At 39.0% G+C, this 27,660-nt stretch overlaps 1 protein-coding gene across 2 annotated transcripts in view; it reads left to right on the top strand.

Moving 5' to 3' along the window:
• The window catches only part of MPP3 (MAGUK p55 scaffold protein 3), a 43,881-nt gene extending 16,420 nt beyond the window's left edge, over nucleotides 1-27,461 (top strand). For both annotated transcript variants that reach the window (XM_067541429.1, XM_067541430.1), the window contains exons 5-19: nucleotides 177-257; nucleotides 1,973-2,110; nucleotides 5,521-5,602; nucleotides 7,233-7,318; nucleotides 8,741-8,815; nucleotides 10,272-10,468; nucleotides 13,894-13,958; nucleotides 15,371-15,391; nucleotides 17,025-17,066; nucleotides 17,604-17,759; nucleotides 18,390-18,470; nucleotides 20,057-20,150; nucleotides 21,448-21,556; nucleotides 22,734-22,856; nucleotides 23,930-27,461. In XM_067541429.1, coding sequence (XP_067397530.1) covers nucleotides 177-257; nucleotides 1,973-2,110; nucleotides 5,521-5,602; nucleotides 7,233-7,318; nucleotides 8,741-8,815; nucleotides 10,272-10,468; nucleotides 13,894-13,958; nucleotides 15,371-15,391; nucleotides 17,025-17,066; nucleotides 17,604-17,759; nucleotides 18,390-18,470; nucleotides 20,057-20,150; nucleotides 21,448-21,556; nucleotides 22,734-22,856; nucleotides 23,930-24,109 — 1,530 coding nt within the window. In that variant the 3' untranslated portion in view covers nucleotides 24,110-27,461. The remainder of the gene's footprint in view (nucleotides 1-176; nucleotides 258-1,972; nucleotides 2,111-5,520; nucleotides 5,603-7,232; nucleotides 7,319-8,740; nucleotides 8,816-10,271; nucleotides 10,469-13,893; nucleotides 13,959-15,370; nucleotides 15,392-17,024; nucleotides 17,067-17,603; nucleotides 17,760-18,389; nucleotides 18,471-20,056; nucleotides 20,151-21,447; nucleotides 21,557-22,733; nucleotides 22,857-23,929) is intronic.
• The last annotated feature ends 199 nt before the right edge of the window (nucleotides 27,462-27,660 follow it).

Raw genomic sequence — 27,660 nt, 5'->3', positions numbered from 1 at the left:
TTAGAGGCATGCATATCCTTCAGGATGCATGCATATTTTATTGAAATTGCCTTTGAAATGTACATGTAATTATTGTTGTTTCTTTGAAGCAGGACACAGAAATGAACAAACATTGACCAGAAAATCCAGTTGCAAATATATTGGCTTGTTTTATTCTTTTGTTAAAACTTTTTAAGGTAATCGAAGAGTTGCAGACTACACCAGTGAATAACGAAGAAAAAGAGCTGCTTCAGCTATTGTCAACACCACATCTTAGGGTAAAACACATATTCCAAAGCAATGCAATTCTCAGCATGATTTCCAGACAGAATACATTGCTAAGGGGAAGTTACAACTAAGATTACTTAGCAGGAGGGGGAGGTTCCTGCTCTGATATGCTTCTTAAGGACTGCAGGACTGGAGTTCTATTCCTAAACATTTTAAGAAGTGTGCAGAATCTGTCTTCACCTGCAGACCAAAGAGCAGAAAGGGTCATTATCCTTTCATCCTACATTGTCACCATTTCATTTGCCCCATCACCCCTCTGCTCACTACAGTCCATCCCCACCACCACACTGCAGACCTCTTAGGTATGAATCCTGTTTGGCCTCACTTTGTTAATCCAAGAAGTTTATTATGTCTTATGACTGTTCTGAAGAATTTATTTTAACTCATCTGTCTCTGTCAGTGCAGGAGCTGCAAAACAGCATAAATTAGATCACCAGAGCCTATGTGCCATTTGGGAGAGCCCGTTTAAAATCTTAGTTACTTTAAAAATTGGACGATAAGCAACAAAACTTTGGTTCTGTGTATTAGCTCCTGAGTAGATGAGCCCAGTAATTTATGTTATTTCTCTTCTACTATTTTTTTTTTGACAGAGTTGCAAAAATAAGTTAGAAGACTGATTAATTTTGATGGGGGTTTTTTTTTGTGGATTTTATTTGGCTGCTTCATAATCAAAGGACAGCATTAATTAAATATTATGAATATAGATTTAGCACTTATCAAGAACCTTCCCTTTCAAGACTGCAAAATGTTTGGAAAATGTTAATTCAGCTGGGCTTCTTAGAGGGCTAGTAGAGATCTTTTGGACATGAATCTAAATGTAGCAAACTATATTTAAACCTTTTTCACTAAACAACTGGGTTAAAAACATGTTATAGAACAAAGCAAATTGAAAAAAATCATACCAAAGCTCTTGTTCCAGACAATTTTGTTGTTTCATACACTACTGAAAGTTAAATTAAAAAAAATTAAAGAAAATATAGCCACAGAATGTGAGATTATAATATACCAATAAACTCCATATAGGGTGTTATGGCTGGTTGTCATCTAAGCTCCCAAATATCCATTATGTGACATATTTATTGATGTACGACAAACACCGTAATGTAGTCTTTCAGATTTCTTTTCTCTAATGCTAAAAGCCTCTGTGGCTAGATCATTCCAGGGAAGAACAAATGATTGGTGCAGATGAAAACTGTAAAGGATTTGCCTGCAAAGGGGCAAAACATTATTATATGTAAAGTCTGCACAAGGAAGAGAATTTTAGAGAAGCAGTTTTGAATTTGAAGAGGAAAGTACTCTCACTTTCAGTTAGTGCATGATCCTGTTTCTACTGATATACATAATAAAACTCCCATTGACTTCAAAGGTACAGGATCAGGCTCTTAAAGATGAAGGGAAAAGAAAATAGTCAGGATTCTCTCTTTGGGTCTACAGGTGACTTTTTAAAACAAATTGGATCTTTAGCTTCCTTTTTCACTAATGCAGGCAGAGCAGAAACTCATTAAGTTTGCTGTGAACATTTGCACTGTTTTAGACAGGAAAAACACAAGAAAGAGTTTATGCTTACCTAGAAAACAATACATGGATTTTCACCAAAGAAGATGGGTTTTGTTAGTAGTGGCTGTGATGTCTGGAATAAGAGAAATGGCACCCTCCTCAATTTTGCCTGAACTACTTTAATCTTTTATTCTTTCATGTTGTATAGGCAATGCTTGTTGTACATGATACTGTTGCCCAGAAGAACTTTGATCCAGTCCTTCCACCTCTGCCAGACAACATTGATGATGATTTTGATGAAGAATCAGTAAAAATTGTTCGTCTAGTGAAGAATAAAGAGCCTTTGGTATGTACAAGGGAGTCTATCTTTAGTCAACAAGTGGTCTGGCCCTTAGGGTACATCTACATTGCAAACTCCTTTCAGCAGCATGTAGAGTACACGCATTACACACACCCCTTACGTGAGTATAAATAGCAATATAGACAGTGAGACACTGCTTAACCTAGTAGGGTAAAAACAGTCCTGAACCCTGTGGAGACATACCTGGGAATATACCCTACAAGACTCTCTACTCGCCCAAGCAGTGCCGCCCCATCAACGACGCTAAAAATAGCACTGTAGTGTCCTGCTGCTGAAGTTTTTCCCCAGCACAAGGAAAGGCTCCTGCAACAGTGAGCTGCCGAGATCTTTTCTTGCCACAGGGAGACTTCTGCTCCAGCAGCTCCCTGTTGCAGGAGCCTTTTCTTGGGGTAGGGTAAGTGCTCCAGCAGTTTCCTGCTGCTGTCTAGTATCTTTCTGCAACAGGAGCTTTTCCCTGAGACAGGGAAAGGCTCCAGCAGCTCCCCACACCTTTCCCCATTGCCTCTTGCTCCTGCAGTCTTTCACTGATGTGTAGGTACACACCAGAGCACGGATGCAGCCTGCATTTCATTGTGGTGTTTTGCTATATAGGGAGCTGCTGGAGTCCTGATTTACATGGCACCCCCTTGTGGCAGGGCTTTTCCCCACCACAGTAAAAAGCTCCTGCATTAGGGAGCTGCTGGAGTAGGGGTCTTTTCCTCTAACAGGGAAAGGCCCCTCCCACACTGACCACAAGAGGTGTGCAATGCAGTGGTAGCTTTTCTTTTTTTTTTTTTTGCAAAGGACAAAAGAGGAACAATTCTAAAATTGTGTGCATGAATTTGGAGGCTGAAGTATGAGAATGAAGCTGCAAGATTTGGTTTTATTGATATATCTGAGTCACAGGGGTGCTATCTTTTACTAATTCGAACATTTTGTCTTTGAGGTGTTTTGAAAGAATCTCTCATCCAGGCAAAAATCTCCCTTCATCTATGATGAGTATATACACTCTGTACAGTTATATCCCCAATGAGTGAGAGATGCTGAAGCACTATTGCCTATGGTAGATGGAGTCTTAACAGAAATTTCTGCCAATAGGATAGATGTTATTGTCAGGCCAAGTAACCCTGGCTGTCTGTGGTGATTTTTTTTGTGTCTTTAAGAATCCTTGCTCTTTCTCAAATCCTTGAGAATAGCAATTGTAAATTTCCTTCAAAATAAGCTATGCATTTTAATGAAGACTAAAAATCAGGAAGTCTTCAAACTTCAAAAGCCTTATTTTCAGGCTAGTTTAAAGATTTTGTGAGGAATGTAACTAGTGCCAAAAGTATACATTATTTCTACTTCTTCAGGCAAATTCAGCAAAATGATGGCAATGTCACAAGTCCAGTGGAGTAGTGTTCTATCCTGGGTGGGTGAAAACCCATGCAGGGAGTGATCTAGACTGGGGGAATGGTTTTCAGGTTTGTCTCTGAATCATGAGGCTAGAATAAGAGAAAAGAAACCAAAGAGTCTCTATAGAGCTGATGTTTGGACCACTATGAACAAGACACTATCTATCACTGTGTTCATAAAAGCCGTCATCTTCTAAATGAAAACTGAGCGGTACTATCCTACTGAATGGATGACTCTGAAATCTATTAGCTTTTGTGTTCTGATTCCATTTGTTAGATAGTGCTTCCTATTTTTCTTCTTTTGTTTTTTTGGTAAGTTAATATGAACTATTTTCAAACTTTATATAAATATGAAGAACTTTTCTCATAAGATTATGAAGTATATAAACTTTACCAGTCACTACAAAAGAGGTGCCTAGAGGTGGGGTCATATTGTTATTAGTCAGGAACAATGTCTCAACTCTGGTGTGTTTCTTAATAAATTGTAATCAGCAGCTGAGGTATCAGGTTTGTCAATTATTGAGTACCTCCTAATGGCCAGAGGGGGCATTGCAGCACCCTTGCTCTGTTTCCCATCTCCAAGGCCCCTTAGGAACTCTGAAGCCTCTCAAAACTACCATGAACTGCTGCCTGGGGCTGGGTTAATAGCCAAAAGTGGTTAAAAGTAGTCCTTAATGTCCCAAAAATAGAGTCCATTACAGCAACACAAGAGTTCATACTCCTCTCCAGCTCTTCTGCTGCACATGGAGCTCTTATTCTGTCACAGACTGTTCTCCACAGAGGCACCAGTCCTGTCCTTCCTACCAGAAACTCAGCCTTCCAGCCCTGGCTTCCTTCTCCCTGTCAGCACACTCGCTGTTCTGAGAGAGAGGGCAGCATATATACTGCCTCCTTCCGGGAGCTTCCCCCCAATTGGTTGGGCGAGAGGGAGCCCTGTTCCACCCTATACTACAGGGCTCCTGGTTCTGGGCCCTTGAAAGGAACAGTGTCCTGTTTTTCCCCCATACAACTACTAATTGCCTGGGACCACTTCCTTTCTTCCTGCTACAAGGCCATTTGCCAAGGCCTTTGTTTATTCCAAAGTCTCTGGAATGGGGTCTTCTGGCCTCTTCTATTCTTAAAGGGCCAGTACAATCAGTTACATGAAGCAAAAATTAGTATACTTATTCACTGATTTGCATGTCACTTGATAAACATGACATACAATGTTTCTCATACAGTGAACACTTTATGTAAGGAAAAACATTACACATAAATCAGCTACAAATTATCAGTGTTTAAAGTAGAATTAACATAATACTTATTATTTGTACTCTGATAGTATTACAGTGACTAATTTACAGAGAATGAAAACATCCTAAATCAAAGTCAATGATGTATAATATGCTGACATCTGGGCAGAAACTGTATGTTGATCACGTATGCTATGGCAAATCTCATGCAGATTGATATTGTAGAAAATGATTTTTTTCCCCCCAGGAAGGAAATAGTGCAAGCACTTGGCTTGAAGAGTTCTGATGAAGTGGATATTGCAAGGGTTTATTGTGGTCTTCTGCTGCTCAATTGAACAAGTTAATTCCTGATCAAATCATTACGTCAATATCCCTGGGAGAAAGCTGTTAGTGTGTTTGGATTTTTGTCCTCCTTTCCTATGTAGGCGTTCTGTCTATGATTTATAGGAGGCCCAGGTTATAGGTATAGAGAAATTGTTAGATATCTGTTTTCAAATACTTGAGAGGCTTTTGGATACAAAGATGAGGGGGCTATAAGTACCCAGACAGACAGTTTAATGAAGGGATTGCAGACATACCCATCTGATTATCACATAAAGCAGTGCCCAAAACACAAGTTGGGTTGATGGCAAAATTAGTTAGGAAAGACGACAAAATGTACTCACTGTCTTCCCCCTAGGAAAAGAACAAATTCTGTTTTTCAAACTTTAATAAACTTTTTCATCATTTCACTATTAAATATTCTCTAAAGAAGTGCTTTATGTTAGTTTATTATTTATTTATGTTTCAGGGAGCCACCATCAGAAGGGATGAGCATACAGGGGCTGTGATTGTAGCGAGAATAATGAGAGGCGGTGCAGCTGACCGCAGTGGTAGGTTTCTAAATAAAAGCAGTTTCAAATTACTATTTATAAATTACATTTTAAAACTTGTAAAGAGATTAATAATTTCTAATGAAATCCTATTGTTACTCAGCAAAGCTAGCCCTTTGAATAATGACATTTACTCTACAGACATCTAAATAAATGCTTGTACTGCACATCTGCAGTCTTCACAGGGTTAATTTCTAATGTATTTGACCTTGCACTTCTTAGAGGCAGGTCCCATGGAATTTATTAAATGAGTTGGATTGGGTTTGCATGGAGATTTTATACATAGCGAATAAAGTATTGAAGTGTCATTAATATTTTTTATAGTTTGTCCTTTTTAATACAGTAGTAATACAATCCCAATGCTAATGAACTACTATGATGAAGAAATATTAGTAAATTACAGCTTTCTTCTAGTCTCTTATTAGCATTTTTCATATTAAAATAATCTGATAAATTTATTGTGAAGGGGCTAAAACAGTGCCATTAGCATTTCTGCTTCACATCAATAATGCATCTTTTTAATCTGATTCTCTGGTAACATGGTTAATAGGATAAAAACTGCCAATAGAATGAGGAAGACTAGTCTCAAACTTGCAATTCTTTTAAAAATGAAGTCGAATGAGATTTTTTTTTCTTTTAAACTCAGAACCTTGGTGTGCTTTGAACTCCTAATACTGTTGATGTAACACACCTAGCCTACTGTGCTGACCCTTTTCAAAGGGGTTTCTTAAATATTCTCTTTTAGAAATTCATTTGAAATAATGTCTTCCCAGTTACCCTATTGTAGTCTTCCTGTAGAAGGTAAGAGTCCACAAAGAAATAAGGTAGTTTGGAGTTTACATAAATTAATAAAACATACTGAATGTTTTGTGTGTGGACCCATATTATTCTGTCCAGCTCTATGCAGAACTTCCCCCTGATGTCATTGGGAATTCCACTTTAAAGCAGATGGAGAGAGATGGTCCTCTGGTATGATCATGAGCTGCTAGCTGTTTTTTGTTGTGAAGTTCTTGTATGGTCAGTAACTAGTACTGATATTACTAGGAATACAAAACTGGACTGCATGAGCAAAGCTAAACCCTGTATTGTTTGCTCTAAGTTATAATTTCAAAATTCAGCCTATCAGCCTTTCTGAGACCGTGTAGTGCAGAGCTGTCTGCATACAGCTCACAGCGGCTATGAAGAATTAGCAACACATTTTCTAATTCTATAAGAGTTGTTCATCTTTGCAAGTCCATTCAAGTACTGTATAATGTCCCAAGCGCAGACAGATGATGCAGATACAGAGTGTTTCCAAAACGACTTGGTAAAAATGGTCCCCCACTGCAGGTCCAGTACAGCAAGAGGGGATGTGGTTAGACACTCAACTACCTACTGACCATTACCATTGGACACAGGGGTTGCAAAGTGTCCTTGCTCCCCCTGTTGCCCTTGTAGGTAATTATGGTTCACTGTTGAAGAGTGCCAGGTAGTGGGAAGGCAGGAGACTGTAAGGTACTGTGTTGGCAGTGGAGTTCTGGACTAGTTTGAAAAGCCATGAGGTACATATAGTTAACATGGGTATGTGTAATAGGTGAGCAGTAGCTTAGCAGGCTGAGCATTAGTTCTAATATAGTTATCTTGTTTTTAGGTCTTGTCCATGTTGGAGATGAGCTAAAAGAAGTCAATGGGATTGCTGTGCTTCACAAACGACCAGAAGAAATTAGTCAGATTTTGGTCTGCTCTTATCTTTTACTTTGAGATCTATCATCATCAAGTGGGCTTGTTAAAGCAGTAGATAGGTGACCTTTGCCCCTCAGTTAATAGCAGCAAATAGGTGTAACGGAGGACAGACTTGGGCTCTCTTTCCATTGTGATTATGAATTTATGCCAGCTGTTTATAATGGAATATTTAACTTTCTGTTTTAAAGTTAAGAAAGTTGCATGAAACTTTGAGTTGTTTGATTCTGAAAATGATGAATATGCTACACCTAGGTTATTTATATCTCTGACCAAGGGCTTCCCTTTCAGGACATGAGAATTGCAGATTAAAAATATATTCTTAAAATAGTTAGCTAGTCCCCCATTATGTCTCTGGTGTTTAGGGCAGCGACGACGCTCCTCCCCTCCTATCTGTTTCTGGCAAGTCTTTCAATGGCTCCCCAGCTGTGCCCTAAAATAGATGCAGTTTATTCATAATGTGGTGTGCTAGGGAGCTGAAGGAAACCTCATCTCAGGGGCATGGATTTCACATAGGCTTTCTGCACAGTTGCAAACCTCCTGCCTCCCCCTCTCCTTCCCCCCCTCAACATTAACACATTCTTGATTAAAGCCCCACTCAAACCTCTATGTCTATCCCTTCACATACCTGCTCATCCCAGCAGGGCCCTAGCCCCTAAAGTCCCTTCTCTCCCACCTCTCTCCTATCCCCTCTTGGCCCTGGGCTCCCTCTGGTCTCTGTGAGAAATGAAGCGGTTGGGTCAGGGAGGCAGACTGGTAGCATCAGAAAATGTAACTGTCTGGCTGATCAAAGCAGTTCCATCAGCTAATTCTGTTTTAGATCAAAACTGTTATGCTGAATAAGGGGAATAGCTGAGTTTAACTTTAAAAAAAATCAAGAATTGCTTGTACGTAAGAGGAAGTTAGAATGTGTGTGAAATGTAGAGTTTCTGTAGTTATTTAACAAGAAGAACCCAAAGCAATGTGTGGAAAAGCTGATAAAGCCTTTTTAAATGCTCCTTTTTTAATTTTATGTGCAAAAATTAGTAAAAAAAATGTACTTAAAAAAAGACAAAGTTCTAATATTCTGTCAGTTGTGTCCAAACTGGAAATGAAATGTAATCATTAAATATGAAGAGATTTTAGACCAAGCCTCAATACAGGCTTAGCTTGGGAGTCACATAATAAAGAGAATAATGCACAGAGTAACACATGCAAGGGATAAAAGGAACAAACATCACACACAACATTTTTGGGACATCATGGTAACCACCTTAACAAAGCTAAGTGTGTCTTTTCGAAGTTGAATGCATTGTTTGGCATGTGAAGGCTCTGAGACAATCAGACAATTCACTAGCACCAGAAACTGAATTGGAGTATTTGACAGAATTTCTTTGTGCTATTTCAATTGAAAGACATGTATTTTTCTCTTTTTCTCAGGCTCAATCTCAGGGATCAATAACATTAAAAATAATTCCAGCCATCAAAGAAGAAGATCGTCTGAAGGACAGCAAGGTATACAACCCACTGAAATACGGAAATCTGTTTTTTTTTTTTTTTAAATAAATCTAGGGCACAGTTTTGCAGTTCTTCTACATGGAAGACTTTTGATTATTTGAATCCTACTTGCCGAATGAGGCTGCTAAATTGATCTGTATCTAAAGGAATAATATGGTACCCAGAAGGAAAAATTCTGCTATTCCACTAAAAAGAAATAATTCGGGTGGTTCTAGGCTGTATGTGAACACTAATTTTGCGACAAAGCTATGGTGCAGGTCAACTCTGCACGAACCTGTCGCACATGAAGGGTCCATGAGGACCCTACTGCCATGCACTAGAATTTCCATACTGCACTTTAATCTACAACCATTTCAAAGCAGGACAGATCAAAGTGCACTGTGGAACATTTAGTGCAGAGCAGGCTAGATTTACACTTTAGTTTACCATGAATTAAGCCTTGTTTAGGTTAGCCTTAACTCTTGACATGTTCCTTCATAGCATTTCCAAAATCTAGCATTTTCTCTTGATCCACAAAACCAAAACTCTTGTCCCGGTCTGCACCATCTCTCACTTTGACAACTGTAACCATTGCCTCTCTGGCCTTCCTGATATCACTCAAGTCAAAATGCTGCCATCTTCCTGGCACGCAGCTTTGACCGTGTTACCCCACTCACTCTGAGTCTCCCCATTGACTTCAACTTCTTCACTGTATAAATGCAAACTTCAGGTCCTCCCCTTTAAAGCTCCTGTGTACTTACCCAATTGACTAGATTTGTCGTGAACACACCCAACAATTGCAGCCTTCAGTGTCTGCTAGTCTCTTTCAAGGACTCCTTCCCAGCAGGTCTAATGGGAGTACTCTCCCATAATCAGTTCACAAATACACTTTAGAGCTTTTCAAATAATTTTTCAAGCCCCGTTTCTCTTATGATGCTAACAGTAAGATGCCTAATAATGGTTGGCAAGTTGTTTGTTACAGATTCTTCAAAATCTGGTTTGTATAGTACAAAAAAAAAGTTTTGTAGTTATTGAATCCTGTAACTTTTACAAATAGCTAATCTATACAAACTTGTGTTCCTATTACTGTTAGCATATCACCCCTTCCCTGGCCCCCTCATTTTCCTTATACCAGTTGTTGCATTTTGTCCTTATTTAGACTAAGCTATTTTCAGTTAGGACTTTTCTTTTATAGACGTTTGTGCAATGCCCAGCTCAGTGGAGCCCTGTCCTTCTTAGGGCATCTATGTGCTACCACAATACTTAATTTTTCTAGATGGTATGAAAGTCACATTTTCAACAGTAGTGAGCAAGTCAAAATTATATGTAAATGTAGCTTGACGCTCCTTCACAGATTAGTATGAAGCCACATGTAATACGTATAGTATTCAGGGATGTGGAAATGCTGTTCTAAAAGTGCTTTAAAATTCTAAAAGGGACAAGAAGCAAAGAGTATGTTATTTTTTTCTTGAAGGTTTTTATGAGGGCACTCTTCTGCTATAATCCAAAAGAGGACAAAGCCATTCCCTGTCAGGAGGCAGGATTGCCGTTTAAAAGGAGACACATCTTAGAAGTTGTGAGCCAGGATGATCCAACATGGTGGCAAGCAAAACGTGTCGGTGATACCAACCTCAGGGCAGGATTGATCCCTTCAAAACAGTTCCAAGAAAGGTCTGTCATTGAAAGTTATAGGATGATACATTCATTAAGCATAAGCATAATGTTTAGTTGTTTTTGTACTGCTTTTTGTGCTTCAGCACTTTGTTTGGAAACATTACTTATTTTATGACAGGAACACAGGAAATGCCAGACTGGATCAGACTAGCAGGTTCTCTCTCTGGCATCCAGTCTCTGACAGAGGCCAATACCAAATGCTCCAGAGAAAGGTGCTTAAACCTCCATAATGGACAATTATGCAAATAACCTTCTTAACTTAGATAGTAAGTTGTTTATGTCCTGAAGCATGAAGGCTGATATAGTTTCTCTTATTTACCTAGCATAAATGTCTCTCCCTTGAACTTTTGTAGGCTCTTGAGCTTATGGATGCTATATGGTGATGAGTTACACAGGTGCCTTATACACTGGGAAACAAATTGAACAATACTTGTTTAGTAATAGAAATACTTTACATAGGAAGTAATTTTATATCTCTGTGCTTCACTTTCCTCCTCTAAAAATGGAGATATAGACAGTATTATCTTCTCCACAGTGGGGGTTTTGAGGCTAAGTTAATTTTATTAAGCAAGATGAAATGCTTCTGTAGAAGGGGCAATTTCTAATTGAGTTTGAGCTGACCAGGACATTAGCTTTGAACTTTGGGGATGATTCAGATCTCAGGACAGATTTTTTTATTTTTTAAAACTCTCCTGGAGCTGGGACAGGGGTTGGGCTATACTGAAATAGTCTTGGCATTTTTGTTCACTCACATTCTTGAATGGTCTCCTGAGGGGAAGGGGGGATGTATTGTTCTGATGTTGAGCGAATAAGCCACCTTGATGCACTAATATTGCTAGATGGAGCGGAGTTCAAACACAGTTGTCCCAAAACACTACTGCTATGACTCAGGACGGACAGGGGACGCTATGCAGAAAAGATACCTTCATCATTTGGAGATAGGTCTTGAGAAGCTGTCTCAAAGACTTACCATCACCATTAGGGGGAATATCTAATGAATCCCTAAAGAGCTGCTATTGCCACTGGGATTTGGGGCACAGCAGTACTAATGCTGCTTAGAGCCAGAGATGGGGACAAATGCTTCCAAGCAGTATGCATGCTGGTGGAGAGAACCTGAAAGAGGCCACACTGAAGAACTGCTAAGATACAGATGAAGAGAAACTGCTGTGAAGAATCACCACAGCTGGTAAGACTGGAACAAAGAAACTACTCCACGCTCTTCAGTTTTTCCTTGAGAAGGATGTAGGTTCCATGCTCTCCTCAGCAGAGAGTTCTGCTACTGGAAAGTGAAACCAGAACTGCTACCCAAGTTACCACCTCTTTGGGCGTGAATTACTGCAGCAACAGAGAGTAGTAATTAAGGCTTCCTCTTGTTTTAATGTTCAGAGCTCTTTTGAAATTTCTATGGCAGACAATGATGCATTATGCAGAGATAAGAGAATCTAAAAGGGGCGGTTACCTGTAAATGCTATTGAACATACAGCAAATGGAGATGTCTTAAAATAGCATGTGATTTTTGAAGTGAAGCAAGTGAAAGGAGCCTGCAATGATTTCAACAGCTATGTCATATTTTGTACTAGTATAGAGTTTTTACATATGCTGATCAAATTTTACCTTAAACTAAAACATTAAGTGTGAGTGTCAGGCATGTCTGAGCTCCTTAAATGCAAGGAGGGTGGTGATTTAGGTTGATAATTTTGAAACACACTGGCAGCAAAACAACTTGGTGCAGTTATTTAGAAATGTATACTACTGCTAGTTGCCAGGCAGCTGAACTCCATAAAGTACTGGTATTTCAATTAAAACAAAAACCCACAGTAACCACCTCCACCCTCAAATGTGTCTGAGCCCCTGATCCCACAGCCTCTTTCTATATTTGGACAGGTTGACAGAGGCTGAGGAGAACTGTGCTAAATAGGCTACCATACTGTAGCAGTCACTCTTCTCTAATGTGCTGCTGTCCGAAGCATAATATGCAGCATGGTCATGGGTCTGACCGCAGACTGTGTGGCTCTGGAACACATCAAGCAAATCAGGAGGGCACAGCCTAGGACTCAAGAGAATGAGGAGTGAATCCTGTCCCACTTCTGGGAGGCTACAGGGGAAGAGGAGAGGAAAGCTGCCACCTACACAACATCCATTGATACTTCAGGGGTGTACAAACACTGGAACTATGTACAAGTGGAAGGAAGCAGGCTTGCCATTAAAGTGAATTTCTGGGCTAGTGTCATTTGCACTTAGTTGTAGCTCAGTTGGGCTGCCGTGGTTTCCAAAGAGCTGCGTTCAGCTGTTTACCAAAGTTCATCTTTTTAATTAATGTTTTGGCAGTACTTTAGGCTGTAATCTCATTAGTGAACACTCCCTGGGGATGTGAACATAAAAAGCATGGCCACAAAGCCATTTTTCAAAGCAGGCTGGCTGTGAGTGAACTATTTTTGTCAGTAGCAGTCCTAATCTGGATGTACTGTTTATAGACATCAGTTCAGTCTGGCTGGTATTCCTCTAGTGTGTTGAGAAAGCCTTCTAAAATGTTGGTAATTCTGCAAATTTTATCTTGGGAAAACTATTAATCTCCTTCCTGATAATAAAAGTAAATATTCTGGAGCTCGTCTTTCCATATCTGTGGCTGCCCTGGATTTGTGCAAGGGATTACACTTTCTGCTCATGAATATACATATCTTATGTAAAGCCCTGGGCATCTTATTTTAGTCCCCATTATAATTCTCCAGTGATCAGAGCAAAGGGCAGTTGTCTGAAAAAAGTGATGTTAATCGCTTTTGTTAAAAGTAGATTTCAAGCAGGTCTCTAAATTTTAAGTATAAAATAAAGTTTAGAAGCTGGTCTCTTTAATCATTTGAGCACTCTTGAATATTTGACTTGTTTATGGCTGTCTCATCTCTATGCCAGAGGATTCTTTTCCAGCTAGCTCAGTTTGTTAGATTTTTATGAAATAAGCATGAAGCACCAAGAGCTGGAAGGCCCTGAGTAATTTCTGAATATCCTGGTCTTCAAATTATGTATTTTGGACAAGATTCCGATCTCACACCTTTGACTACCCATTGAATTCAGTAGGATTAGGGAATGTGATGGGAGAATTTGGCTTATTTTACATAAAAAATGAGATTAAAAAAACCCAAGTCCTGATTTCAATCTCTGTACCAAAGGTCAGTAGGAATAGAAACAAATGTACTTTGGCAACAACCATGCTTTTCATACTTGCATCGATGAGAGTCTTTCCCTGGTATATTCATCTTTTGGCATCTTTTCTCCACCTGTTACCCAGCAATGACTATTGGATATAATTAAATTTAATGTCTTTAAAAAATGCATCTAAGACAGAATCAGATAAATTTGCTTGTTGTGAACTGTTTATATTAAAATTCTCTTTGTACATCACTCATGTATAACTATTTAATATTTAGGCGTTTGAATTATAGAAGAACCATAGGCACCCTGCAAAACGCCAAAACTATAAAGAAGCCATTATGTAAGTTTTAACAGATCTTTATTTCTTCAATGAATTCACTGTTGCTATATCAACTTTTCAGTAAGTTGATATGATTTTAATCATGTGCTTAAATATTTTTTGTGCACTGATAATTTTCATGATTATTAGCTGTCACATGGAAGGCTTTGGATTTGAGTTTTACCCAGTATTGCCAGTCTCAAGCATTCAAAAAGAAAGTGAGAGCCCCCAAAAATCGTAAGATTAAAATTTCATGATTTTTAAATCAAAGTCATAAGATTTAAAACAAAATAAACTTTAGACGCGTTATTTACCATCTGGGCTTTGATCTTTAGGAGTGTGTGCTTGGGGGGTGTCACATTTTCAAGCTTTTCTTTGCAACAAGTGCTGGAAATGTACTTAAAAATTAAGAAAAGGACAGAGGAGGGGGAAACGGGGGCTTTAAAGACCCTCAAAAAATAACCCAAGATTCATGATAAAAATCACAAGAGTTGGGAACACTTCCCTCCTCTGGACTTCTGTGCTTCAAGCTGAAAGGAGACGTGAACATCATTATCCAATTCCTTAGAGTCTATGCCTTAAGAAAGCTTTAGCACGTGGAAGGAAACCGCTATTGGATATTTATTAGCAGCAGCTGCTGGTATATATGGAGGGGGTGGGTAAACGATCTTAAAGAAGAAAATGATAATCATCCTGGGATCATAGAATGCAATAAGAAAGTGAGAATACAGAATTGCCACCCAGCCTAAGCATAACTGCTTAAATGATGCCCTTGAATGCTTACATTCAGCTCTTATTGATGTAAGAGTGCCCCATGCATGGGTGGAGCTAGAATTTATCCCAGTATTGCCACCTTGATGTAGAATTGGCTAGTGCACAGCAGCATCTAAGAGAGCTGGAAACTGAGAATTTACGTTTTCAGAAATCAAGCAAATAAAGCAAAGTATCCAACTGTTTGCTCTGTTTTTGGAAACTGAAATATGTGCATTCCCAATGCAACAAATGAGCTTCTGGTCTCCAACACCCACCATCTGCTTTCCTTTCAGTACTATGTACATATACCTTAGCTACAGTGAGCAAAGAGTATATGCAGAAACAGCTGTCAGAAGTTAATAAATCAAAGGGTTTCCAAATAAAATGGTTTCAATTAGACTTTGTTAGGATGCATATAATGAAGATTGCCTCCTACTGATTTTAATAATACACTCAAGGAAGCCACTTAACCAGAGCTTCTGGATTTAATACTATTGCAAAAGTTCCTGAGGTGGTGGGGAGATACTAAGGGGAAGCCATCACTTCATATATTACTTTAGCATAATTTATGGACTAGTCTCACAACCAAGAAGATTCTTCCCTTCATTCCATTGTGATCATCACTCAATTGTCTGTCCATCTTTTAACTGTCTCACCTCTATCTTTTATGCTAACTGCAGATGATCAGTCTTCTGAAAAAGGTAGGTACACTGCCTGTCCTGGTGAACAAGAAATGCCTTTTCCTAAACAGACAGGAGCTTTTGAAGCAAAGGGGAATGCTAGAGACAATTTTGCTCCTACGACCATTTTTGTGAATTAGGATTAACTTCAAGGTATCTACAAAAATACTCAATTTCCAATTTATTCCAAATCTAGGACAAATGCTTTTTTTTTTTTTTTTAAAGCAGTTGTGGGCCAAATCCTGTGTTAATTTACACCTTCTGCAGCCTGCTCAAATCCACAGGGATCATACAGTGATACAACACTTGCTGTGTTTGGTGTTAAAGTTGCCTTGTTAACTTCTGGGACAAGAATATCAATCTTGTTTAACTTTCTTAGCTATTAATTTGGACTGTATTTTACCATGTTAATCCAGTTGATTAGAATGAAAGTAAGTGCATGTTGTTTATAAAAGCCATTGTGTTATTCTTGTGTGTCTTTCTAAACAGCAGGTGTTTTCTTAATTGACTGCTATTCCTGCTGATATTCTCTCACATTGAATGTACTCCTTTAGAAAAGGATCTCAGGTGTTGAAATTTAATTCCATTTATTTTACTCATGGTACAAATTGCCTTCTCTCATCAGATGACCAGTGACTTAGCTATTGGGGAGGGAGGAAGAGAAGGACACAGCTAGTTAGCAGTGAGGAGGGGAAAAAGGCTCCTTTACAAGTGAATTACATTTAAAATTACTACAAATATCTTCTGATACAGTAGGCATACTATTTCATGGTTATGTGCCTGCATTAAGAGACCCCTTTAATTTTAATGGATTTACATGCAAGTGTGAGGGACAAAAAAACCCTCTTACTTTGGACTGGCGTCTTCTGCTATTTAAGGACTTGATCATGCAAACACCGAGTGTTTGCTCACTTAAGTAAATTTGGCACATTGCCTTTAATGTGCGTAAAGTTTTATAGAATTTGCAGGAGTGGGCCTTGTATTTAGTATTTTACTGTATATACCTATTGCATTCTGTAGATTCTAATTATCCAATTTTACTGTGCATGCTCTTGCTTTGTATATTTTCTTGTATATGTATGACCCAGCGATCTGATTAAAGAGTCAGTGTTGCTCTTATGATGTCATGCTTTTTAATCTAGCTTTTAAAAAAGATTAGCATGGAAACATTAACAAATAGTCAACAAATTTAGAGTGCAGGGTGAGTGATGCTTCATCTTTCGTTCTCACTATTGCACAGAGCGGTGCTGGAGTTTAAGAACAAGAAGTGTCCTGGATTATTAGATCTACTTGCAATCCTATGCACAAGAGAAGTTAGAGAATGAATGGGCATAGATTGAGCATTTAAGCAATATAAATGTTTGCAGCATTTCTGAACAGATGTGGTGAACAAGAACCCCATACTTTTACTTAGATTCTGAGATGTTAAATGGCAATGTGCAGTATAGAAACTAGTTTAGTATTTATATAAACCACTAGCCATGGGCTAAATTATTTGTTGCGTCATTGATACAGCATGTACACACACACACACCCCTACCTGCATAAACAATACACACACATACAAATATAGGATGCAAAGTCTTCACCCAAACCAGATAACATAGGTACTGTAACATCTTGCTTCCCCTTCTCTCATCTTCTTTATTAACAGAAGACTGTGACTGTGAGGGATATTTCAATGGACAATATATTGGTGAGGAACCTAATTCCCATTACTCTTTGCTGTAAAATGTAGTGTGTATAATATGTGCTTCTGTTTAAACCAATAGAGTTGCTTTTCATCTGACTTTGTTTCACATGAGTTGGTAACTAGAATAAGTACATGAAAGGATACAACAGGCGACTGAAAGCCTGAACTTGGCACCAAGCCAGATGATTCAAGAAGAATTCATCCAAAGACACCTCCTTTGTTGTGTAGACTCAAATGCCTCGTTCACCTGCACAATTTTCTAACTGATAAACAAATGCAGATAGTTGTCATGAGCAACCCATGGAATAGATGTATGTTTCAGTGGGGATTCATTGCATTTTTCTATAGAGTTAGGAAGTTTACTATCCCCTCCCTCCCCCCCCCCCCCCAATCAGAAACAAGATGGTGCATATGATGCTTTACAGCAAGCCAGTCTTCACCATATTAGGTCATATTGAAAGACCACAGAATTCCTAGTTCAAGCAGCTTAGGGAGCTGGCTAGGAAGATACTTCATTTAACGTTTGTTATATCCTTTTAGCTGGTTTGCGGAGGAGCTTTAGGTTAAGCCGAAAGGAGAGACAGAACAGCCAGAATGACACAAGGCAAGCGGACATATCCGAGTTCCTAACATATGAAGAAGTCACTAAGTATCAGCAGCAACCGGGAGAAAAGCCCAGATTGGTGGTTTTAATTGGTATGTCACAAAGCTGGTCAGAAATTTTCCATCAACAGTTTTTCAGTGAAAGATGCCTTTTTTGACAAACAAATGTTACAGGAAGTCGTCTGTTTTTTGTTTGTTTTTTTTTTAAAATGAAAAACTGAAAGAAATCCCTTCCAGAAGCTACTAGGCAGCACCCTGGATTGTGGCAAGGTCCTGTAATTTCCCCTGCTTCCTACCAGAGGATTTTGACTAGAACCTCAACATGTTTAGGCTGTTAGAATAGTTTATAAAAACTGGGATGTCAGAGATTTTCTGTAGCCTTCAGTTCTGTAAGCCTAGCAACTCTGAGTCTAGGTGTTTTCCCATGGTAGTTTAGAGTCTGCGGGTATCCAGAAAAACTAAATGCTATGAACAGAGTTTCTGCTGTAGTGACTGGATAAATATCTGGTTTCCTGCTATCTGAGACTCAAGCTGCTGCTAGTGATGCTTTTCAAGGTAGAATGGGGTTGGGGCATGAGTTCTTGCTGTTTCCGTGTACAGATTCCTCTAAGCCTTCTCCTACATCATGCATCCTGTTTAAGTGCAATTGATAAATTCATTCATTCCATTTGCAATAGGTCTTTTAGCACCCAAACCATTATTTTTCATTTCCTTATTCCTTAGGTTCTTTGGGAGCCAGACTAAATGAGCTCAAGCAGAAAGTTGTGTCAGAGAATCCACATGAATATGGGGTTGCAGTTCCACGTAAGTAACATTTACAGGAATATGTTTGTCTCTGCCTTTTACTGTATACTGCATGCAGTAGCATAATGATTAATTACAATACAGTCAGGTCTGTTCCTGTTTCCATATCAGATCAGATTTAAAATATTCGCTGCACTGAGACATTATGGCACTCAAAAAGGTACAGGGAAGAAACAGCTGCTTAAAACAATAAAGCCAAGATTCAAAGGCAGGGCCATAGCTTTAATTTAATTATGGTGGGGGAAAACTGAGTAATGTCTGGGATTAACAAACCTCTTGGTGTTTGAAGTTGTGTGTGAAAAAACAAAAGCCACACAGAATTGGCTTGTGTTTTTAATTTTCTAAAGATTCTTTATCTCCAGTGGGTCACATCTGATTTCCTTCTTCTAGGGCTTGCTCCTGCTCCCACAAAAAGCCATGGGAATTGTGTCATTAACTTAGATAGGAGCAGGATAAGGCCTCATACTGTTTCCAGGTTATTTTGTGACGCATTATAGGTTCTAAAATTGTGATTGGTGTTTTGGGCATCTTTTGAGATTTTAATTTTCTTAAAGGCCGTAATGATATGAGATGTTTGTAGCTTGTTTACCAGAAGTGATACTAGAAACTTTTGTGGTGGTGCCAGATACAAAAAACAAAAACCCTGAATGTAAAACTTAACTTTTATGTATGCTATAGTATCTTAAAGAACAGGATTTTACAAGACTTAGACATGTTTCAATGTCCTTTTAAAATTCCAGTGGGAAAATTGTCAAATACTACTAAAGCCAGATAAGCAACCTCAGCATAAAGGTACTGTTTAGGTTGCAAAATATGCAAAGGGCATGACAACAAATGTAAAATTGACTAGAAACTGACCAAACAAAATTTTATAGTTCAAGGCCGGAAGGGACTAGTATACTAGTCTAACCTCTTGCATAAACACAGAGCCTCAAAGGACTTCACCCAGTAACTCCTGCATCAAGCCCATGTCTTCTGATTGAGCTGAAATGGAGTCTGTTTTCATTGCCCAGACAGAGCTGAATTCAAACACCAAATAAATACATTTAAGAATAACAAAGCTGTATGCCTCAGAGGTGCGCTGTTTGACTGCAGGTTACATCCTTCCCTCCTCTTGTTTGTCAGCCTCACTTGTTCAGTCTGGTCTTAAGTGGAGCTAGAATTCCACATGCTGCTACAGATAAGCAATTGCTCTGATTCTGCATGGATGCAGGGTTCCACCAGGATCAGGGCTCCAGATGGCAAATCTTTTCAGGGAAGGGCCATGTCATCCTATCGGTTTGTACAATGTCCAGCACAGTGGGACTCTGACTTTGATTGGGGGCCTTTTGGATGTTATCATAATATACAAAGTTAGATTTGAGTTTTCAGTTTTAATCTACTGTAGGGTTTTGTTTTTAATATAGGTAAAGGGGTGTGTTTTCAGTTTTTTTTTTTTTTTTTTTTTTTTTACTTGATGGTGTGTGTGTGTGTATTTAGTTTTGGAATCACGAAAACCTAAGATTAGACAAAGCTAAGTCAGCATCTAGCTTCTGCAAACTGCTACACCATGTTTGATGTTCACTGTACTGTTTCTACTCTTCCAGATACAACAAGGTCAAAAAAGAGTCATGAAAAAGAGGGAGTGGAATACAATTTTGTCTCTAAGCAATCATTTGAGACAGATGTACAGCATAACAAGTAGGTTTGTTTTAACATACAGAAATAGTGTGGCTACATTTTCAACATGTTGCTTTTCAAAATGTGTAGTATATGCATACCCAGTTCAGTGTAATAATGGGATGGTGCAATTTTTCCAGTAAACACTTGAATAGGTGCACTCAAAGCCTGAGGGAAAGACAAGTTAGGAACAGTAAAGGGTTGGAAAGAGGCAGAATCCAATCCTGTAACCTAATGGGTGGCAGTCCCATTAACTACCTTTACTGCTGTTTTCTGGTACATATATGCTGTCATTTTATTTATACATTCATTATAATTGTCTTAGACTCTGAATTTGTGAATGTAAATGACCTATTGATTATCCAGTCCATTTCCTGCTAGTGCAAGGTTCCTATCAAATTTAAATCCCCCCAGAAGCCTGAACATTAAAATTTCTTTTCTGGCTAACTTTGGGCTGTTCTTTATGGAAAATATGAGGTGTCTTCTTCCCTTCTCTATTTTTAGAATTCAGCTGAAATTACCATGGCAGATTTCCTTATTTGTCAGCCTCACTGATTATCTATCACTGACACTTCAGGAAACTGTTGCTATTAAACCACTAGAAAGATCACAAGAACAACGGACAGAGTGTTTTAGGTGCCCTACAAGTTTTTGTTGAAATTGTGATGGTAATGGCTAGAGCAAAACTAGTGCATTGAGCTGTTTGCTTTCCCATCATAAACTAATACATTTCAAGGTAGGTCAGATTTTGGTCCTAAACTGCTTGGATGTGGTTTTCAGACAGGTTAGGGATCAGCAATATTTATAATGTTTCCACCTTCCTTTGAGAACATCCAAATAAGGATACATATTCCAAGAGTTATGTTTTCCTTTTTAGGGTGTTTCATTTCCTCAGTGTACTCCACAGGGCCCATTCTTATTCAGTGGTATTTTTGTATGTTACTGTGATTTTGAGAGAGATAAAGGGGTGGGCTTGTGGGTAACTCAGGGAAGCTGGCTTCTATTCAGACTTTTGTGGCCCTTGGCAAGTCACTTAACTTTTCTTTGCTTCAGCTTTCCCCATGGAGAAAGGGGGTGTACATATTAATTCCTTCATAATCCTAAAGCATATTGAGAGCCTCAAATGGAAGGAGATTTCTGATTGCATTGTCTGTTTTCTGAATGCCAGATGCTAGTGCTGTAAAAGGGAGACTCGTTTTAATGACTTTCCCTGGAATTCACATGTGTAACCTCTTTGGTGGAAGAGCTTTCAAAAAATCTTAAATTTCCTTTTCTTTGTGACGGATATTCATGGAGTGTTAATACTTTAACTTTTCAGATTTGTTGAACATGGAGAATACAAAGATAATCTGTATGGAACAAGCCTTGAGGCAATCCAATCTGTTATGGCCAAAAATAAAGTTTGTTTGGTGGATGTGGTGCCTGAAGTAAGTACAGCTGCTTTTATAAAGTCTTTTGATTATGCACCAGATAATCTGATCCGCTTTGAAACGTGTTTGATCTGTTATGTTGCAAATGTTCTGTTATGTTGCAAATCATAAAAACTTAACACTAAAAAATGTCAAATATACTGCTTTCAATCAACAAACATGAACACTTTAAAAAAATTACTAGAGGGAGCAAATAAAAACAATTTCCCAAAGTTTTGTAGGTAAATATGTATTATACTTTTTCAAAAATTTTACAAGCTTAAATACTAATGACAGTTGTCAGAGTGTATTCTGGGATGAATATTTTATGGAGGTCACAGAAAGGTGTAAATGAAGAATTGTGCTATATCTTTTCCTAGTATTCTTTGTTCTTTATGGAAAGATGTTTCTGCTGGATTGCTCCTAAGGAAGTAAATAGATTTGGCTTCCCCTAAGCTGAATAATGCTATTTACAGTCCCTGGTTAATTGCTCTACAGAAAGCAACGCTTTCCTATCTTGTGAATCTAGCAGCTGCCCTGAGTGCCGGCTCAGCAGAACTGAACTGCTTACAGTGCTGAGCCTCACTGAGCAAAAGCAAAGTGTGCCCTAAAAGCCACAGTGTATTACACAGTTATTGCTTCTTAAGGAGCTTCCCCTGACGGTATGAGAGATGCACACACATCCTCCTCTTCTCCTTAAGCCCCACATGGAACTTTGGTTCTGCTTTCACATTTTTATGTGGCCACAAGGACTGAGATTCTAGCTGCAACTGAAATTGCTGGATTTGGACTCCTCTCTTAGCCGAGGTCATGTGTCTGGAGTTAGGAAATAACTTTAAATACTCCGGTCATAGCCAATAAAGTTCAGTTTCTTGGTTTGTTCTCTTGTGAAAGGAAAGTAGGATAACTTGGCCTACCAGGCAAGTTATGCCCTTTTCTTGTTCTGTCATCTTCCCCTTTCTGTGTGCAGTAGTGCAGTCCAGACGTCAGTGTCTCATTTACAGTTTGAGAACACATCATATTACTCTTTTGAAATATAATGCTCAGATTTACAGTATATTACAAGAGTTTTAAATGATTTATACAGTTGAAGTTACTAAGAACAGCTTGAACGTTAAAGTTTCATACATTGATTTATAAATCATGTATAAGCTCTCCTTAAGCATAAAAAGCTTATGTATATTTCTACTCGCAGGCAGTAAAGCACCTGAGAACTCCAGAGTTTAAACCTTATGTTATATTTGTGAAGCCTTTTGTTCCAGAAAAGAAAAAGAATGTACCAATATCTCCATCAGCAGAAGAAATCTCAGCCCCACTTGTAAGTATTTTAACCTCAACTTCAGTTCTTAGTACACCGAAGAAACAGTATTTAGAATTTTTTTCATAAGAGACATACCTGTCCCTCCAATTGAGTGAGATACCATAACTGGTTCTAGCCTTATGATGGGAAGTCAGGTTGAGAGTTCTAAGTGGCTATATTAGTGTGGCAAATACCTTGAAACTCCTTTTGCCATCCTCGGTTATGTCACCTTGCTGATGAATCAGTATCAAGAGCAAAACATACTCCTTCATGACATGCCTGAGATGTTGTGCAAAATGATATCCAACAAAAGTCTGATTGTGTAGCAACTTATAAAATCTGAATCTGAAGTTTTCAGAGCCCCCATACTAAGGTGAATATGAAATCACACTATCATTACTTTAGCTGCCATACCCTTATCCCATGTATTAATTGACTTATTTTAAATTTTACAAGTGCCTTAATGCCGCATTATTTTTCCTCAAAACATAAATAAAACAAACACTGCTGCTGACATAACTGTTTCACTGCTTACTAGATATATGAAATAAGCTACCCAGGGAGGCAGTTGTAGGAGAAAATTAAATGTTCTTCAAGTGATTGCTCATGTCCATTCCATTATAGGTGTGTGACACCTCTGTGCGTGGCTACCAGAGGTTTTTTCCCCTTAGCAGATCCCATAGGGCTGGCTCTGGTGCCCACTGGAGTCCCACGCGCATGCCACAATATATGAGGCACTGCCCACCCTACGCCCCCTCAGTTCCTTCTTTCTGTGAGGGTTGCTGGAACTAGCCTCTCTCTCTGCAAGTGCCATTCCCCTTGTTTGAAGTCTTTGTTATTCAAAGTACTTTAGTTAGTTTTAAGTAGTGTTACATTCCTGAGACCTTATCACTCCTAGCACTAGCACTTTGCTCAAACTCCATGGCAAGATTTCATTTTCTCCTTTCCCATTGGCAATAGCTTTTTTGTTTCATTTCCTTTCAAAGCAGTTGTTAGAATCCTGGGGATGATACAAGGCAGCTAAACAAGTCATTAGAAGGATAGAATGACTATATTGCAAGTTTAATATCTTCTCACATATTGGCCTGCAGGATGAAGAACAGCAGGACATTATTAATTCGGCAGCGTTTATTGAAGAGTGGTATGGCCATTTAATTGACACTGTACTGCTGAAAGAAGACCTCCAGAGTGCCTATAATCAATTGAAAACTCTGCTAGAGAAGCTGAAGGAGGACTCATTTTGGGTGCCAGTCAGTTGGGTTAGATCATAGCCTGCTATCACATGTCAAAAGCAAAGCCCATATAAAAATGTGCTGTAAATATTAAGAGGGAAAATGTCAGCTGTGCTACAAAAGTGCCAGCTTGTCTAGAAAGTAATATGAAAATGTCATATCAATTAAACTAGATAGCTACTCACTGCTGGCTCTGACACTAAGGTTCCTGCACCACAGTTTTTAGTAGCAAGTGTCATTTAAAATTGAGTGCTGAATGTAGATTGATTAGTAAAAATTTAGTGATTTTTAAGCTTTGTAAATACTTTGAGATATAAACTGAAGTTTCACCTAGTGTCTAAGGTTCCATCCTGCCAATGGATATAGAAACAAGCATCCTAACTCAGACAAATGGTCCCAGAGAGTGGAAGGAACAAATCAGGCCTTGGAGATGAAATCTACATGGCTGCAAGACTTTTTCAAATACTTCTGGAAGTTTGGATATACAGAATTTTAGTGTATAGCTGAAAATGCAGATATATTAGGACTTTGGAAATCAATGACAGTCGATAATTTTCTAAAATCTACTATTTATAAATGGTACATTATATTCCTAGGTGTTCCTGCTTACCTTTTGAACTTTCCTATATATATCAAATCCTTTAACAATTGCTTCAAATGTAAACCCTTGTTTATTTTTGTTGTTAAAGCAAAATCACTGGGACTTCCTACAGAAAAGATTGTAACAGCATTTTCTTAAAAAACCAGAAAAACAAAACAACAAAAACAAAAAGACCCAAACCCCCCCCCCCACACTCTCAGCTTCTCTGTAATGGAATCTACTCACCACTATGCGCTCCTAATGCCAGGCAGTGTTGTAGCTTTCTCACCAGGGTAGCACCTCCTCTCAGTGGTTGCTGTGGCAGCGCCTGTGGCGGATAACGTGGCCTTCTGGCTGGGTCACAATCTGTTAGTCCGTCCCTGCTGGGGTCCAAACTAAGCTTCACAACGGTTTGAACAGAAACAAACTTCCCACCCTCTCTGGGGCTCTTCTCGTCAACAAGTTTCTTCCCCAATTACTCGGGCTTCCTCTAAGGCTTCTCTGCCTAGAGCTTTCCAGACCCAGGGCACTGCAGAAGCCATCTTGCTTGCTTCCTACTATCTCCTTCCACAACTGGACCCTATCAGCACTTAAACCTGGTCCTTTTATAGAAGAATCACCTCATTCCTCTCAGGTGAAGCCAATTTTGTACTCAGCGCTGGATCAGCCCCAGGCTGTCCAGCCCACAGAGGAAGCCACCATTACTTTTTCCCTCCAAGAGACAATAAATAAAATGTTCCTCTTGTCTAAATTCCAAACAGTATTTAATCCAATTATTCATTCAGGGTCAAATATTGGTTCTAATCTACTCAAATCTTGTGGCGCTCCATGTAATTATTAGACCCTACCTTATTCATGTGAGCTTACCATTATGTAAAGAAACCATGCATCCCAGTTTTTCTCACAAAGTCCTTGGAACATCTTAAGGACCACATGAAATGTTTCAGTTTTTCATTTCATCAGTTAAAATGTTCAGGTTTTTAATAACTACAAAATGTTTTCCCAAGCTTGATTGTTCCACTGTTGAAGTGTTTTGCACAGTTTCATTCTGATCAAGAAGTGAGCATGTGCTTTGTGACAGCCAGTGGGCAGGTCAGTGCTTGTCTTATGACAACATTGCAATACGCGTCTAAGACTGACTCCATCTAGTCAGTGCAAAACCCCTGGCTCTGGCCCCAGGAGGAAGTGCTGGTGGTCCTGTTCCCTGCTCACTATTGTGGTTGGAAGGAAGTGGTGGAGGCCAGCTCTTCTGTGGTCTTCTGACCAGTCAGCATAGAGCCACGAAAGGCAAGTCAAGGCCAAGAAATTTAGTTTTTTCCTGACCGTAAGAAGGGTATCACGAAAAACATTGGGGTTCTGATTTTGAAAATATGCTCAATGTACAATGTATGGTAAAGGATAGAGCACTGTGATCAAATACATCTTGGCATAAAAGAGAGAGATGACTAATTGATCAATCACTACAAGCATACGTTTTGCAAGTATCAGTTCTCTCTCTTACATAAGTCAACAGCGTATGGTAAAACAAATGATCCCCAGTAAAATGATGGAGACTTCAATGAATTACAGAGTGGAGATGACTTTCTAGTGCTTGTGAAGCTGAGGAGATGGGTCATTATTATATTTGCAAAGAGTCATATCACCTGGATGGAGCAGCTGAGGTAGGTCTTATATGGCCAAAAACAGGGCTTTACCCCCCTTCCCTGCATGTTAAAGGCTCAGCCTATTCAATAGAGCCAATGGGAAATGGATCTGCTTAGCCCAGGCCTGAATTTGGTTTATTAACATTTTACCTGGTTTTTATAATAGCTCACTAAATGCATAAACATCTTTTGCATCTTGTTTCTGTTGTAAAATAGGTTTGAAACACCGCAGAAACTATGCTACATGAAGAAATCCTGCCATTTGCCATATTATTTATTTAGTACATTGGGTTTTTATAAACAAAAATAAAATTACCTGGCCAGGGACATTTAACAGTCTGGAGGTAAACCAAAGACACAAAACTATCTACGACAATGTAAAACTACAATGTCTGAGACCAGTAAAGAAACAGAGATGAAAATGCCCCCTCCCCCTGCATACCACCCAAAGAATGTTAGCCATAGTTAAATGAGACTTCTTGTTGCTCAGATTCATTTCCTATAACCACAACTACTGAAAGTCACAACTACATTTTTGTATCCAGACCAATCTCAATTCATGTACTTTACCATTCCCTTTCATTTCTAATCATCAGTAAAAAAGACTGCACACACCCAGTTCCCAAAAATGTTTAAAAGTTTCTAAAAAGACACTCCCTAGCATTAGCAACAGTCATATTCTTACTGATAGCTTTATTACAAACTGTGAGGGTGCAGTTATATGAGCTGGCGGCTGGGCGACAGCCTTGCCTTACCATTTAGATGTACCCCTGTCCTATGTTTCCTTTCCACCTCTGAATGGAAAAAATGTATACTATTTTTACATCTCTATGGAATATATTATATATAAGTATATAAATACTTAGAGGCAAGGGGACTGGGACTGGGACTGGATGAGCATGGCTGGGTAGCTGGGCCTATGTGGACATGCAGAAAATTCAGACAAGGGGCCTGGGTGGGAGCCCTAGCATGTGAGCCAGGGTTCAGAAGTGAGGTTATCAGGTCCATCTGATGAATCTCTCCCCTAGTGGAAATACAATCTCCACTGCCAGAGCAAGTTTTGGTTGAAGTCTGCTCCTCCCTCCCTCTGTCCTCCTTACCTCGTTATCACCAACCAAGGACGGGATAATGGAAGTCTTACAACAAACATTTCCCCAGGAAACCAAGCTTGTCGGTTGAATTTTCAAAAGTGACTACAGAGTACAAGTTCTACTGAAAGTCAAGGGGAGTTGTGTGCCTAAGTCACTTAGGCCAGATCTATGTGAGAAAAGTATAGCTAGAATGGCAAACTCGACTTGTATAGACACAGCTTCTACTAGGGGGAAAATGTGATTTCTCACCCCACATTAAATGCCAATATAACTGCA

Source organism: Emydura macquarii, unplaced genomic scaffold (assembly GCF_026122565.2).
Source record: "Emydura macquarii macquarii isolate MOO-44397 ecotype Brisbane River unplaced genomic scaffold, CSIRO-AGI_Emac_v2 contig_629, whole genome shotgun sequence".
Classification (NCBI taxonomy): domain Eukaryota; kingdom Metazoa; phylum Chordata; order Testudines; family Chelidae; genus Emydura; species Emydura macquarii.
Note: the sequence above shows the minus strand (reverse complement) of the source record. Positions and strands in the feature narration are given on the sequence as shown.